The sequence below is a fragment of the Bacillus rossius genome, assembly GCF_032445375.1.
Source record: "Bacillus rossius redtenbacheri isolate Brsri chromosome 9 unlocalized genomic scaffold, Brsri_v3 Brsri_v3_scf9_2, whole genome shotgun sequence".
Taxonomy (NCBI): Eukaryota; Metazoa; Arthropoda; class Insecta; order Phasmatodea; family Bacillidae; genus Bacillus; species Bacillus rossius.
In genome coordinates, this window is record NW_026962013.1 from 35,000,154 (window position 1) to 35,017,047 (window position 16,894).

General features: G+C 38.0%; 2 protein-coding genes across 5 annotated transcripts in view; one reads left to right on the forward strand and one right to left on the reverse strand.

Annotated features, from left to right (window-relative positions):
• The window catches only part of LOC134543174 (progestin and adipoQ receptor family member 4), a 193,206-nt gene that overhangs the window by 132,259 nt on the left and 44,053 nt on the right, over positions 1–16,894 (forward strand). The window lies entirely within an intron of this gene.
• Positions 1–16,894, reverse strand: part of LOC134543173 (UDP-glycosyltransferase UGT5-like) — a 97,495-nt gene that overhangs the window by 73,784 nt on the left and 6,817 nt on the right. Inside the window, exon 1 of one of the 4 annotated variants that reach the window (XM_063388052.1) lies at positions 9,976–10,172. The exons of the other annotated variants lie outside the window; for them this stretch is intronic. Coding sequence (XP_063244122.1) covers positions 9,976–9,993 — 18 coding nt within the window. The 5' untranslated portion in view covers positions 9,994–10,172. Of the gene's footprint in view, positions 1–9,975; positions 10,173–16,894 lie in introns of those variants that run through there. 4 annotated transcript variants of the gene reach the window in all.

Genomic DNA, 16,894 nt, shown 5'->3' on the forward strand with positions numbered 1-16,894 from the left:
CTGAAACATTACTTTGTTGAAATTTCTGTTTATTATATAGTACGGCTCACATTGATTTATACGCAGTTTGTATGTGGCCAAATAACTCCCAGCGAAAAGTTATTTCGTTACATCGTGAACATTTACATATGACTAATAATACGGAATATTTTTTTCCGAAGTAATATTTACTCGAATTTCAAGAGCTTGTGGCTTATAAGTTAAAAATATAAATGCTAGCAAATTCTGTGGTTATTAATGTTCATTTAGTGAGTACCTAATGAGGTAGGGTTTTTTTTTGTGAAAAATACTTGCTAAGGGCAAAATTTTAACCTTAATTAGTCTTAGGCATCAAAGATGACAGGCAAAATACTGGGGTGGTTGCTTAGAACAGGCAATAGCCGAGTGCTTACCCGTGTCCTTGGTCTGTGCTCTTATGTGTTTCTGTCTGGAATGATCTCATCAACAAGACATACAGCAGAAAAAAAAGTGAGCAAGTCTTTCAGTACTTGCCAGAGATGTGTGGTGACCAGCAATTTCACGTGTTCTCGTGTCGCAAAATACGTACGCTTATAATCAAGGGCGCCCATATAATAATTTGTAGGGGGGGGGGGGGGGCAGACTTAGGGGTATGAAGTATTTTTAATATTTTGGAAGACTAACTGCGGCTTGTTACTAGCCATAAAATAGTTCCAGTTCTGACCCTGTTAAATTTTTTTGTCCTATTACTAAAATACTAGAACACAGTACTCATTCGCCATAAAAAAACTTTATTGGCTACTTTATTAATTAAATATTAACTATTTTATTGAAACAAGTGAATTTTTAGCAACACAAATGCAGGAATACAGTCCTAATACTTTTGCAGCGTCTCGGGTACACGAATATCAAGAATGCAGTCCTTCAACTCATTGCTCTCTTTACCCCTAAATAAATGTCGCGTACAAATTAAATTAAAATAATTATAAAGTTTAAAACGTGTTGGTCAAAAGATTTAACTTTGGGAGAGAAACGATTTAAATATGTTATCGCAGTAAGAAAATAGTTGTTTTTAAATGTAACGCCAAACTACGCTTATAATTATAGTCAAAAATTGTTTCGAACAATTTTTTTTTATTTTCAACTGTTGTTTACCTTTATCACATAAAATATTCCCTCGTTCACAGTTAAATGAATATTAGTATGTTTCGATATGAATCATAATTGCTTATCATTTAGAATTAGCACAGATGGATTCAGTAGTCGAGGACTATAAGTTTATTTAGTGATAGTAAAGCTTTAAATTACAAATGTGAAATCTGTTTACAATATTCAAATAAGATCTAAGTTATTATAAAATGGAATTGTTTCAAGTGATGTAACTTCAAACTCACTTTAATATTATCAGCTCAAATCATGTTATCAATGAGTGCCTTTAAACAGTGCTTACGACTATGTTTGCTCAATGGTGTCACGGTGTCAGCAAATTGGACCACTGGATATGAACTACACTTAAGGGACAAGGTAAATTCTCAAAAGTAAATTGCAAAGTTAAGTTATTAATCAAACAGCCACTTCTAATTCCATCTGATCAAACACAAAATCAACATTATAGCTAGAACAAATTAAAATTTAGTTCATGCCAAAAATTATTCACAATACAATTAAATTGAAGATAAACTTCTGGAAAATTAGTGTGATCTCAGATTATATGAAAAGAAAATTATTTACTTGATCATCGATAGTTCAAGGGACTCTCGAAAATTGTTCAAATGCTATTCAATACGACGACAACCCACCTCCGTCAGTACATGCGAAAGTATGACGACACAGATGACCTCTGGCTCTGCAACACAGCTGTGCGTGGTCCGGGAACTACGGCTGCTCACTGCCGCTGCATCCTTCCTCGCAGTGGGAAAGGTCTTGTACGGTACGCATCAATGGTCGACTTCAAAGTTCTGTGTGAAACACGGCGCCCTCAACTGCTTCTATATCGCCGGTCAATCGTTGGCCTTCCTTCCTTCCGGCTGGAGCGGTTTTTATGTGAACTTGCAGAAATTCTTCTCCTCAGCTCGATTCTCTTAAGTAAAAAATGTTGATCGCTGGCATTACAGCACGTTGAACAGCGTCAGTAATCAGTCTTGCAGGCTGTAAACTTAGTTGACTGGTTTCATTCGTTTCCGTCGTGAAAATTTGATAGTTCGTTTCAAAGCAAGCAATAGATCGTGAATAAACCCTATCGTGGTTGCAGTTTATCGCCTACGATGATTCAAATTTGATGTCACAATAATCTAATTCATTAATACTACTTCTGCCACATTGCTTTATTAGTAAAAACTTGAATGTCAGTCGAAACTATAATAAAATCTTGCAAAATTAATATCTCGTGGATAATCAGAAGTAGGTAATAACGATGTCTCTACAAAACCGTGGTAGAACGAATACTCCTTCGTTCTAAAGAATGTACTTTTCCTTTGCTATTTAAACGACTTTCAGATGTCAAAACACAAAACATAAGCTGAATGTCCTAGCTATCGCTATTCGCTGGATATGCTAGCCAATCATTAACTTTCTTACAAGTTCATCTTCTTATAATAATTAAATTTATTGTTTAACACATGAATTTCAATGGGTTATTTATAAAATATAAACATTTTATAAAACAAGCAAAGATAAAAAAGAGGAATTTCATATCAGTGTATAAACACAATCATAGAGGATTAACCTAATTTAAGTTAACAGAATTGTTAACCCTTTAACAGGCCATTTATTTCTAGCAATGGTACAAAAACTAAATTTTGGATTTAGTTTATATTATACAACTAAAATACATCAATATCAGGCATAAAATATTTTGTTTACATTTTGTCTAATTTCTAATGGTGGGAAGTATACTTCCCATGGCCCGCAGCAGTAACAAAAAATATGTAACATCATTTCTTTGTCTTTCACTAGTCCTTCAAACTTACATCCTCCATGAAAAGCTATTTTCTTCCATAGTTACACAATGACCCCCTGAGATGTCAAACACATTTTATTTTCCATGAAACTTCCTGAAACATGGTTCAATACACAATGGAACATTGCATGTTTTGCAGATATACCTTGTTCTCTTGTCATGCACTTTCGTTGAGCAGAGACGGCACCTTCTGTATGTTTTTTCCAAAATAGGCATGTGGTCACCTACTTTGGTCAACCTCACCTCTTTTGGAACCATCTTTTTGTTGCTCAGGAAGCTGACAGGTCTTCCTTTTCGTTTTCTGTTTGAGAAATTAGCTATCAACTGTCTTGCTAGTTGTAGCCGAAAACTAAGCTGGTCATGAGATGCCCATTCTCTTCTGCTGATCTTCCACAAGATGAATGCATTTACGATAAAGTATAAGAATTTAGTTTTCAGTATCGTATGCTTCTCTACCTTCATAATTTAATACAGAAAACAAATTAAAAATGCACACATCACACGATTTTTCACTGGTATTGACATAAAAAGCAAATTTTAAGATAAATTATTATGCATAAGTTTGATTACGGAATTGACTAATATTTATCTGAAAAAGCAAACTGTAAATTTATTTTCCTCTTGCCGAACAAGTCAAGCACTTTGTCCTCGAAACCAGTGTTTTTCACTCCTTTCCTGTGGACACTTAGAAGGACAGACGGTCCTCGCCAGTAGTACTCTTCAGCCACGTCTTCACTTTACGCAGTGTGCTGAAAGAACGTTCTATTGTGCAAGTTGTGGGGGGTATGGTTTGGTAGAATATAAGCAGTCTCCTTAGGTACTGCTGGGTAAAACATTGTTTCTGAAAGTATATCATGGAGCTTTGTTTATTTCAAACATTCCTTATTCGTCCAGACGTCATACCATAATCTGGCTTCTGCTTCCAAGTTGTCGATTTTATAAAACGTTTGCAAACTTTTATGTCTCTCATGAAATCTTCTTCCGTCTCCTTTTTCATCAAATGTTGGTGAAGAATTCCACCTTTGAAAGGTATGCCTTTATTTCTTTCAACTCTTGTAGTATGTGACATAATTATAGAATCCATGTACGGATTGTAAATTGCAACTTTGAAATAGTCTTCAGGTGATGAGCACTGGACATTCACGTTACATCTGTGGGTCTGCCTTCCAGCCAATATTGGGATTTTTATATCTATGTCAAGCTCATTACAATCTTCTTTTACTGCCTCGAAAATTGTTTTGAATTCGTCATTGCTTTCTCTCTGCTTTTGAAAATTTTCTAGCAGGTCAGTATTTATGTATCTGTCACCGCACAAAAGTTAACATGATGCAATGCGTGGTGCAACTGTGGTTAGTCGCTGTGAGGTCACTTTATATCACTCGTGCAATGAGGCAAGTTATGGAATGTTAAAAAAAAAAAAAAAAAAAGGGGGTACGCAGGGGAGGGCAGAGGGCAGACGGCAGTCATTGCTTTTACTATTTAATATTATATATATTCCGTTCAATAAATTATAACATGTATCTTCAGAGGGTGGGGTGTTTAAAATTTTATGAAGATAACGATTTTACGAATGCAATCCAAGCGACCGTGAGCGAACGTAAAATCGGGATTCCAGTGTGAATTGCTTCCAAGTCTACTGAAGGTAGCGGAATCCTTATCCTTTTAAACACTTTTGAAGGGAAAAAAAGGTTTTCCTCTAAATTCAAAATTCCAACATAAAATTTACGTTGTAGACTTTTCTGAACAATAATTCTTATTTGAGTAACTTAAATGGTGTAAGCTTACCTTAAAAATTGTGAATATACTGAGCGGATGTGACGAATGAGGAAAACTAAGAAACACTACATAATAACAATGGTTTTTATCTTTACACTTTTCACTGATTTATTTACACTTAAGTTATTTATACTGACTGACTACACTAAACTAAATCTAGACCAGATGTATAAAACTGTAACCTAAAGACTATTGAAAAATCTCTGTTTTGAGATGTTATTTGTCAACATACACATTATTATGACGAAAAAGTCGCAAAACATTTCGCCGTCTGCAAGCACATGTCAGCTGTCGCGTCGTCTAACTCTGACTGGTCTAAACCTGTTGTGTTGTGTTATCGCGTGAGCTTGGGTAGGAATACGAAGAGGAATGACTCGCCACGGGCGTTACACTTGTCCGCATTTTCTCCCTGTACACAACACCTTATATCGCAGCAGCAGAAACTAATGCTTGAATTAACATAAAAAATGAAGTAGACATGTAAAAAACTATATACAATAATATATTCGTGTTGAACCACTTCTACATAATACCGAATTTAAATAATTTTCTTTAAAGTAAAACACCTGACTACACTATTTTTTTTTTCCTTCCCTGAAAAAGCTAGGGGGGGGGGGGGGCACCCTTGCTTATAATACGAAACTCGGACACGAAATTTTAAATAGAATTCTTTAAAAATAATGCCGTGCGTGATAAATATGTACCTACGCAAATGGTGTTTTAAATCTAAATTTCCGGGCGCGAATCACACGACTTCTTCCGCACCCGCCGCTAGAATTCGCTGCTTATTTGTTTTGACGTGACAACGTCTAATAAATCGATGAACGCCGGCTGTACGCACGAAAAAGTGTCCCGTTACGCGCATTATCCCGTTTCGCGCATTATCCCGTTACGCGCATTCATTGGCGTCTCGTCAGGGCAAGCAAGGCAAGCAGTGCTTGCCCAGGCAGTTTCCAGACATTGTATTTTTTAAATAAATATTTTATTCAGAACATAGGTGTGCCCAGAAATTTCCATTAGGGGGGGCCCTGCTAAATTTTTAAATCAGAAGCTGAATTTAGAATGTTAAATAGCCTAAATACATTCACTCATTGACTTGTTTATATTTTTGTGCAGTATCAACGAGATATGTTTACTAGTTAATATTTATATCCGTATAATTTTAACAATCTTTAAAATATGTTTTTTTTATAGACAATGTTTAAAGGTTACTTACACATTTCCCCCCCTCGAATTTCCAATAGCTTGGTCCAGATCTACCTTGAAATGAATTTCTTTTTAGTGAATGCAAACACAGCAATTCAGACAGAACTTTAACAAACCTCTTAAAATATTTTTTTTGCTTGACCATTCTAAGGGACCTCATGTTTTAAATAAACTAAGGCGGCTGTATTTCCAGAACAATAAAATGTTTAACAATATTGTTAATTAGCTTGCTGCAACACTGAAACAAAGTTTGAGTGTCACAGTGCCAGGAATATACCATATTAACGAACGCATTAGAGAAAATGCCGATCTGAGTGATTACATTAGGGGGTGCCATGGCCCACCTGGCCCCCCCTGTAGGCACGCCTATGATTCAGAATAGTATTTTACTTTGGCTCGTGCAGTTAGGTGTATGTATTTTTTACACTATCTTCTTGGGACCCAATACTGTGCAACTGGAGCGAACATGGCCGAAGCAGACGGTGGAATTTTTCCGCCGACTGCTTCGGCTATGTCCGGTACAGTTCGGCACGGCAGGTGGCGATGTCGCGTTTCAGTCGGCGGTCGTCTCTCGGGGCGCGCGCATCTCTCCCGCGGGCTGTTGGCTGGCAGTGCGTGGGGGATTTGTGGGCGTACGATGATACTACACTCCCACTTAGTATATAAGTAATGTAGAGTAGGTATTTTACTATCAGAATAATGTAAGTCAATCATTATTTTTCAAAAATAATGTATTTAAAAAAATGTCAATTTTTCTACCTGTGGAATAGTCAATGTTCAGTTAAGAAAACTACTTAAATAGCACCATTTTGTACCTTGAAATCCATATTTTCCCGGCGGAGGGCCCCCAGACCCCCCCCCCCCCCCCCAACCTCAACATGTTTTGGTGTGAACGGAGTTATTGCTTCCCCTCATGTAAACCTCACGCCTCGCCACTGCGCGCATTATCCCGTTACGCGCATTGTACCGTTACGCGCATTGTCCCGTTACTATGTGTCCCGTTACCCTCATTGTACGCTTGCGCCGCATCTATCTCTCTTCCTCTCGATTGGAAAAACCATCGATTTGACTTTTTCGAGGCACATTAAACTTGAAACACTCCCATTCGTTTCCTACTTTTCCCATCATCGTCCTATCCTTAACAGAATAACACAGATTGGAAGAAGTTAAATAGCAAACATGTATAAAAGTTATAGTTAAAATAATCTCTTCGTGAAAGTAATAAATATATTTGAATTAATGAGTGCAAATAAAAGTAAATTGATCAATTAAATTGTAGATTTCAATTCAGTCCTTTGTATCCATACAAAATAGTGATAATTCAATAAAAATGATTCAATTTTATTCATAAAAGTATGCAATCATTTCATCAATGTTTTGTTATGACGTTGTCACGTTAAACTATCGTCCGTAAACCGACTTTACAGACAACCAATATTTTTTAAACCACAAGTAATATGTACTAAACTATAATTGAACCCGGCCCTCCCCCTGACCGTCGCTCTGGACTCGCCCCCGCGTGACGCAGGAGTGTGACCTGGGTCGCTGTCCCGCGCGGCGCCGGGCCTATTCCTTATTTATCGGGGCCGTCCCAGGATAGCGCGACCCCTCGTCACCCCGCCGCGCGCATCGACCGACCCCCACCCCTCCCCCGCAACGGGGAAGCGTGGCCGTGGTCAGCGTCGGCGCGCCGACCCCCGCGACGAACCAACCCATAATAACTCTAAGAACATATCTTTTTTTCCTAAAGCTTTTTTCGTAAACCATGCAAGACACAGAGTTCAATGATTTTATGCCACAAGAAGATACGTATAACATTGGGGGGAGCTGAATTGTTGCCCGTTGGATGGGCAGCCCTTCAGGATTTTTCTGGAAATGGTTAGTTTAGGTTAGGTTAGGTTAGAGTTAGGTTAGGTTAGATTAGGTTAGGTTAGGTTAGGTTAGGTTAGGTCACTTTACAAACTAACCACTGTCAGAAAAATCCTGAAGGGCTGCCCATCCAAGGGGCAACAATACAGACAAGCTTTCAAAAACACCACTGTCAGAAAAATCCTGATGGGCTGCCCATCCAAGGGGCAACAATTCAGACAACCTTTCAAAAACACCACTGACAGAAAAATCCTGATGGGCTGCCCATCCAAGGGCCAAGTTTTCAGGATTATTTAAACTCTTAAAGGAGCGTGTTTTCAGTAATTGTATGGGCTGCCCTTCCAGTCTCTGTACAAATAAACCGCTGTCAGAAAAATCCTGAAGGGCTGCCCTTCCAATGGGCAACAATTCAGTCGCCCCTAACATTGCACCTACAGTTTCAAAATTGTGTATATGTTCTTTTTAAAATATAAATATAAAAATAAAAGTAAGAAACAATAAATTCAATTTACGAGTAACTTATTAGTATTTTTCATAAAAGTAAAATCATAGGACTAAAGTTCGCATTATTGCGAATAAAATGGTATATTAAAAGTATATGGTTACCGCGTTAATAGTTTACAAATTCTTGATCGCAGATGGTCATTTTTCGGGCCTGCTTTGTGCTGCATGTGCGGGAGAAGGCATGAAGCTTCCGAGAAACCGAGGTTGGTGGGGAAACCATGAAGCCGCTGTAGGGGCTAAACTCTTTATATATATATATATATATATATATATATAAATGGAACAGAAAAATTCATGCGAAATAACACATATTTATAAATATTTACATTTACATCCAAACAAACTGTATCAACTACAAAATAGTGTTCGCATTCATGCTGGGTGGTTCGGATTCTTAACCGGGAATTTATGCTTCGTGTCTGTTCCAGTACCTCCAATACTTAAAAAACCCGTTCCCTGGATAGCTTTCCAGTATTAACTGCGCACATTAATAAGCATTATAAATCAAAACGAAGTCGAATTTTGAATATTAGAATGATTTTCCAGGGTTTAAAGAAATTATACTTGGATGAAACATTAATTAAAATATAAAATTTTGCTCCAATTTTCGTAAGAAATACTTATTATCTCGAAAAACGTATTTCATACGTGCAAAAATAACCATAACCGTGTGTTGTACAAAGTTACGATATCTTTCTTGTAGTGTTACAAACTATTTTTTTGACTGTAAGAGGACAGATTTTTTTCTCTGTGTAATCAAGAAACGCAATAATTTCGAAGCCAACGTTTTCATATAACGTTTTATAACTCCGCAAAACGCTAAACCGTGACGCGTAACATTGCAGAACTTTCAACTTCTTGCGTTACCATCTTCCATATTTGAAGTGAAGTGTTCTGAAAACATTTAAATACGTGAAGGCCACGTTCATATTTTAATTGTACCTAAATACATGTTTTCTCTAGTTAAACTTTCGCACAACAAAAGAAAATATGAATTAAACAAATTACTGACGGTTTCATTTTTTTCCCATGATTAACACAAACAATTCTTATCACAAAAATCCAGGGGAATAAATTTATTTTGAATGTTTTGGAATTTCAAGTTGTGGAGTTTGAGACGTATTGTGACTTTTGTGCTTATTTAAACTACAGTGATATTTTTTTTTTTTGCGTTAGTTGCGGGTTGCGTTGTGACGTAAACTGAGTTACCTTTATGTTTATAGCTATTCAGCAATTGGCGTCTTAAAACTATGGAATCGATCTTTCTCATCCGTGTCATATAAAATATAATTCGTAATGTTACCAACACCCTACTTTGAACAAAAGAACTAAATTTTAAGTTAAGCTGGTTAGCACATGTATTCATACATATGTTAAGGAAATTTAAACTCGGGTAAAATTACGCGAAGTCAACAGTAAAACAGGTAAGTAGTACTGATGAAACAACTACGATTAATTACAAAAACCCACAACTCGTGTGAATTTCCGTAACCTGCGATTACGAAAAACGATATACAATATTTTACTTTATCTCGCATATATTACACTAGGCGCAATATAACTCCGAGCTTGAGCTACGCCACACATGATGAGCAGGGACAGCAACACGTGTGGGTGGTCGGGTGGATGAGGAGGGGGTATAAGCCGATACGGCGACCTTTCACAGCAGGTAGAGAAAAGCAGAGAAAACATTGACCACTTACCACTGACGTTCCAAGCATCCAAGCACTCAGATCTTCAACGCCACTGACTGTTCCACCCGAAGAGTCTGATGTGTAAACGTCACTGCTGTCACTGTTTGCATCACCTAACTGAACAATCACTTTATCAATTTCAATGTCAAAACGCGCATCCTTATCTCAGTATTCGTTCTCGAGTGCCTTGGCGTGATTGCAAATCGGTATCCAATCTTCTGGACCCATTCGGTTAAATATCTACTCGCAAAGTTTTTTTTTTTTTTTTTTTTTTTTTTACATTTGCCAAATTGCAAGTAACATTTCTTGAAGCGACTTCTCCTTTAACTTTAGCCCATATGCTTTCTATCGGATTCAAATCCGGATGATAAGGGGGCAGACGAAGTAATGTGTGGCCACTATTTACCAATATGTAGTCTGTCTGACGAGTACTGCACTTGCGAAGGTTTGTACTTATTTATGAGGTTATACAAGTTTGGTTTGAGCATTTCGCTAATAAAGGAAATGTTCTCCTTACTTAACCACTGGTGCATTTCCAATTTTGTCGAGCTGGAGGTAGACGTTTTATTTATTTTTATATTGTGATAGGGAGCATTAACTATCACAACAACACTGTTTGGTGGAAGAATTGGTATTAATTGTTCGGTGAGCCATTTTTCATAATTATCTTTATTCATGTTTTTGTGATAATCCCCTGTTGCCTGGTGCGACTTCCACATTGCAAGAGCATTTGGGATGAAACCCTTTTCGCCACCTGCGTGAATCATTATTAAGCTTTGACCCTTCGCGACAGGCACTAGTAAACCATTTGAGGACATGTCACTCCACGTTTTATTTTTTACATGAGACGACAATATGTACGACTCATCCATGTTTATAATTGTGCGTTCGTCGTTTCTACATTGACGCATACTCTTGAGATATTCTATACGTTTTTGCCGAATATCTGATTTTTCTATTAAAAGTAAGCGCTGCGATTTGGTTTTCTGCCACCTGAATCCTAGCTTCTTCAAAGTCGTCCTTAAGGTTGTATTGCTACCAATGGTAATTTATGTCATTCTTTAGTTTACGACATACAGTTTCGACAGTCGGCACACGTTTTTCAAGTAAATAAAAATTGTACACAGTACGTCGTACCACAGCTTCATCAAAGGTGTCAAGTTCGTGTTTATATGTTGTTTTTTTTTGTTTTTTTTTCGCTTCTTGTTGGGCGTCTCGAAATATGTTCCTTCACCAGCTTCATTCCTCTTAGCCTCCCTTTTATTTGTTTGTACAGTCGAGCGAGACACACCCGTCGCCTTAGCTGTTCTCAGCTGTGCTTTCTCTGGTGAAATGGAGGGTTCCTGCAATCGCGCTTCATTTTCCATAAACTGCAGAACGTTATAGATGATTTCCCGCGCCTGCGAGTGCAGTTTTTTACTCTTAACTTTTGACAACACTGGAGGCATTTTATGTATAAAGTTGTACTTTACTGAAGTACTGCACTACATATGTAACACTGGCTCTGAACAAAAGTGATACACTACATACATACAAACCTCAGATCCAAACTGTAAACGAAAACGTTTAGTAAGTACCACGGATGTGTTAACGAACGTATTCGTCGGATTTCACCGAAGGTCTAAGTTTTCACTCTGTGCAGTAGCATGTAGCCCCTGTTATCAAGTTACGCATTATCGCTCGTTGCCGCGCCACGTCTGCCTTCCCCAATGTCGTGACTCACATACACACATCGATTTTCTAACATTCACCCAGGCTCGGAGTTATGTTGCGTCTACTGTAGGTATCGCGCAAAAACCCACTATGAAGGTATTTATGAACTTCGGTGTTGAATGTAATTTCAGTTAATTTTTGTTCAACAATAAGCACAACACGACATTCCTACGATTCTCGTCCACTTATTCCTCTGGAGAAATTAAGCGAAGGCTGTGTAACCATCATTGGCGTGTCCCAAAATGCGAACTGACTTGAGAATCTACATTAGACAACCACTGCCGAACTTCTCTTACTCCATGGTGCGCCTCCCCCCCCCCCCCCCCTCCTACGGACCAAGGTCGCTGCTCGGCCGACGGGAACTCGAGAGCCCTGATTGGCCGCTCTTGGGACAGGGGGTGCAGGGGAGGGGGACCGTCCTGATGGATTGGCTAACGGGGGTGGACGCTACGGGGGTGGCACAAATACTTTTTAATCACGTCACTGCTCGCTGGCGGGAAATCATTCGAGCGAGCACTCTTCCAATCGTTTCCGGAAGAGGGAAAAAAAATTGGTTCAAAATTCCCCGCTGGTGGAAGTTTATCTGTCGCATCTACAATAAAAAGAATTGATTAATTTTTTTTGAATACACCATTGCTAGTTACACTGTTTGTCATATATACATATATACCTCAATAACGTACAAAAAAATGCAATACGCAAACACAAAGAAAACAAGCCAAAATAAGCCGATGTCAAAAGTTAAATGCGGAATAAAGTCTTCTTTTCACAGACGGGAGAGCCAAACGCCTGATTGTGTATCTTAGATTTTTTTTTGTTCATTGTAAATAAATATGGCGGTGTTGATAAAAGGATACTAATGGTCAATTAGGTTAGGTTAGCTACATTATAAATACTTTAAAACATTGTGGACGGTTGATTTGGTTAGGATAGCTACATTAAAGATACGGGAAAAAACCATGAACTTCGGGTTTTGGCTCTCTCGTCTGAGAAAAGAAGGCCATAGACCTCACAGAGAACTGCGTGGAGGGAATTATTCAGAAAACTAATGTCAAAGCACAGATTAACACAGCGGGCTTCCCTAACTTTTGACATCGGCTCATTATGGCTTATTTTATGTGCGTTTGCGTATTTTTCTTTTTTTGACCGTTATTGAGGTTTACTTTATGATGCTTACAGTGTTACCAGCAGTGGTGTACACACACACATTTTGAGTTATTCGGAAAGTTATCTTTAGAACGTCGAACTGTACAAAATGATCGCGTGATGAAATTACGGAATGAGTTAGCTCGGTGATTTCCAAAATTCCTGATTTATTTCTATTTCATATGGTTTCCTCTAATTATTTCTTAGTGTGTGTGTGTTTTTTTTTAAGACCTGTCTGTCAACGAGATGTTAAAATACAACACAAATAAAAAGTATTTAACTGAGTAAAAAAATGTATTGCCTAGCCCTGATGGCATCTGAGCTTCTAGCCAACATAACAACGTTTAGATCCCAGGAATAGTCACACATTATTTGAACGATTCTTTCAAAGTGGAAGATTTATTTGAAACAATTTCATTAACATGGTGTATAAACCAGAAAAAGCGTAAGCTATGTCCATGAAATAATTTTGGTTCAAAAATTCACCCATTTAAATGGTAGGTTGGTAGGTACGGTAGATAGCGTAGTAGCGTCGTATAATGCCATAATTTCCTTCTATTTTGTCGAAGACTGCTGTATTTTAAAACTGTTAGTACAAACTAATAGGGTTGATTACTACGTTCTGTATCTTCACTTGATAAAATACTTAATTTTGTTTTGTTTGTAATTTTACCAACTTAAGCACTCTAAATAATTTTTTTTAATAATGTACTGCAGAATAACTTACAAATGTGTGACCATGTTCCAGAAACACCCGTGTGTGTAGAGGCTACATTTATCAATATGTCGCCTCCTTTGAAGCTGTGTCCGAATTCAAGTACACAGTCAAGTATTTGGTTCCCGCAAACTTTGCTTGCCCTTTTTGGTGAACTATAGCAATCCGGACGTGTATTAGACAGCCAAACTGGTTGTTGACATTAATTCGTTATAATAACTAAATTTCATATTTGAACAAAAATGTTTGACTGAAATTAGTAATTTGTTTGGCCTACACTTATTTACAGCCACGCGAATTTAAGGCAACCTACTTTGAAAATTCCACTTTTGTTTCGTAAATTAACGATCAGTATATATGTGCTTGTATTTGCTGAAACTTCATTGTAAACATGTTTAAATATTAATATTTCATTAAATATTTTAATCCCAGTAACATATAAAGAGGAAATTATTTTACGAGTCTTTATATAATTAAATGTTCTATCGAAAATAGGCTGACAAACAAAACAATTTTAAAAATGGCGACGTTTCTTTACCTGGAACTACGCGCGAAGTCTACACACATTCGCTTACTTGCACGCCTACATATTTCATTCCCGGGGACAAGTACGAAGTAGGTACTTATATAGTAAGAAGTGTCTACTTCACGCGAATTCAGACACGGTTTCCAAGGCCCTTAACATCTGAACATCTCACCAACACAGGTTATTAAGTTTATTGTGCACACATTTTTAATACCGAGCGTGATGTGTCGCGTGAAAGTACACTCGACTTGCGTCCGAGATTTCGTAACTTCGAAATCGATCGACACAAAAAAGGTAACCTTAGATTTTTTCACCTTCCCTAGTCTCCACTAGTCACTCATTCAAAACTGCTTATAGTGAATGATAAATTACATCGTTATATAATTTACTGGATTTATTAATATTAGTAATGTCCTAATTTTTTTTTTTAGTAATTCTGCAGCAATATTTGATGTCAGATGATATTTTTTGCACGCATAGCATACTTTTTTTTCTAATTGAGACACTATATTTATGTTGGTTAAAAAAAAAACGAGCCGCGTCCTTTAAATGTTGCAATTGAAGACGGTGTTTAACAGTTTAGTTCTGAAGCTAACGTAATGTAAAATATTCTAACGAAAGAATGGTAGGAAGGGGTGGGTGGAAAATGATTATCTTTTGTTAAGGCGTAAACTTTCGCTGCTGACGTAGGTACCAATAATGTTTTAAAAGCACAATAAACTTGCCCACAAAATAGCAGGCTTGTGCTTTATTTCCGGAGGAAGGGCCGAGGGGAGGGGTGGATATTGGCTAAACAGTGCCCGAAATAGCGCTTGCCTGAGCTGTGATCGACGACGTCATTACGTTTTACGCATTGTTCGCTTACCAAAATAAACAACCACACGCAGTGATATTTTTATCACACCGGGCATCTTTATTGGTGGCATGGGTTATTTAAAAAACTGATGACGCAGGATATATATATATATATATATATATATATATAAGTAAATTCCTTCTCTCGGAAAATATTTTTAACATAACCGTTTCAAAATTGTCAGTAAATTTTGTCGCGCTAACTTTATCAGAAATCGCAAAATAAGTATTTAGATTTTCTGAAAAATTTCGTACAAGCATTCCTAAGCGAAAATTATCGCTCGATGCTTTGTGGACGTTATCGCCATTATACAAACTACACAAAACAGCCAATGACAACCCGATTAGTATTTTTGAGTAATATTTAACTCAGCTGTATTCGTACTCGTCTCGCATTGACAGCCACGTCTGATATTGTGACTTGAAGCGTCTGAGGCGTAAGGTTCGTTTCCTGACTGCGACCCATCAAGTACATTTTTCGAAAGCAGATGCTCATGTGTATGGCTGATTAACTCATGGATCCAGATTTTACAGAGTCCTGTTGTATTTAAACTTTCGTGAATGTTTACAGATGTGTTATCGCATAAGTTTTTCGCAAACTTGAAGAATTAACTCTTTCAAAACAAAATTTTAAGCTAACCTGGAACTTAAATTTCGACGATGGTTTTGTTAATTTATCTTAAGAAATATTGATATTTTCTTTCCTGATAAATTATCCTCGGGTAAGTTTTTTTATAAATGCTCACAATGAAATTCTGGTGGAATCGCGTAATTATAAGTGGCAATAAATACTTTACAAGTTTTGACGTGAAAATGCGTCCGCTCGCTCGTCGCAGTTATTGGCGGGCGAACTTTCACTCGTGACAAAAACCACCGCCAGTTTTGAATCGCTAATAACTACGAGACCAATAATGCGTCAACAAATGGTCGAGCCCACAACGGATAGACCAAGTCCGTGCGTGTTGGTCGCGCGGTATTTGTTTCGCCTGTGACGTCATCGTACCAGCGTGCGCACATGCGCGTAATTGTCACGAATTAGCTTTTTGTAAAGTTATGAATTGGTGTGGCGTGGAAACGCGTTTAGCGAGGACATTGACTCGTGTGCCGTTGTGAAAGAGCTTGTGGAACACTGCTAGGATGTAAATAATTCCCCGGAATATAAGTGAAAATCGGTATCAAATTGAAAATTAGAAAATATTTAAATATATCTCACCTGGCCTGTAGATATGCTCGGAATTACATAAAAACGCAAGTCAGAGTAAAGCTCGCGACGAGAGGAATCCAAACAGCCTAAGAAGCCCAGTGCCGAGAGAGTGCGAGATCTACGGCAGAATCAAAAAGGAAATTAAATATACCGACGTTTTCAAAATAAAAATACGGTCATGGACCCGAACTGCGCTTTTCTCTGGTTTTTTTTTCCTAATACGTAATAATTAATTGAAATTTGTATCGACCAACACTTTTAGCTTTGCCACTAATCCCCATGTTCTAGCAGGACACCAAACCGGGGCCCCGGTACAGCGGGTCCGGGGGGAGTGCCCCTAGCCGCTCCTGCTGACGGGAGCTCCTCGACAGTTCAGCTACACGCACCACTTCGGCCTCGTCGATACCGGGGAACTGCGTCATTCCCGTCGGGAACATGCTGTATATCAAGATACTACATCTGCAGTGCAGTCTGGCGCTGTTCCCAAGCCACACACAGAACTACCAAGCTCCTGGCTCATGAGGTCCATGGTGACCGAAGATGCAGGCACGCTTATTAGACCCGTTCTGAAATGGCACGGAAGCGCATGCTACGAAAAAAAAAAAAAAAAATACAGCACATATGTAAATCTGTATTTTATTACAAGTGAGCAAATTTGAACTCTACTGACGAGTGTATTGTGTGTAGTAAACAGTAAAACGCCACAGGCCTTCTCGGAACTCACTCAGTAAGCTGGCATGCGTTGCTATTTTTGTCTCTGTCGCACTTT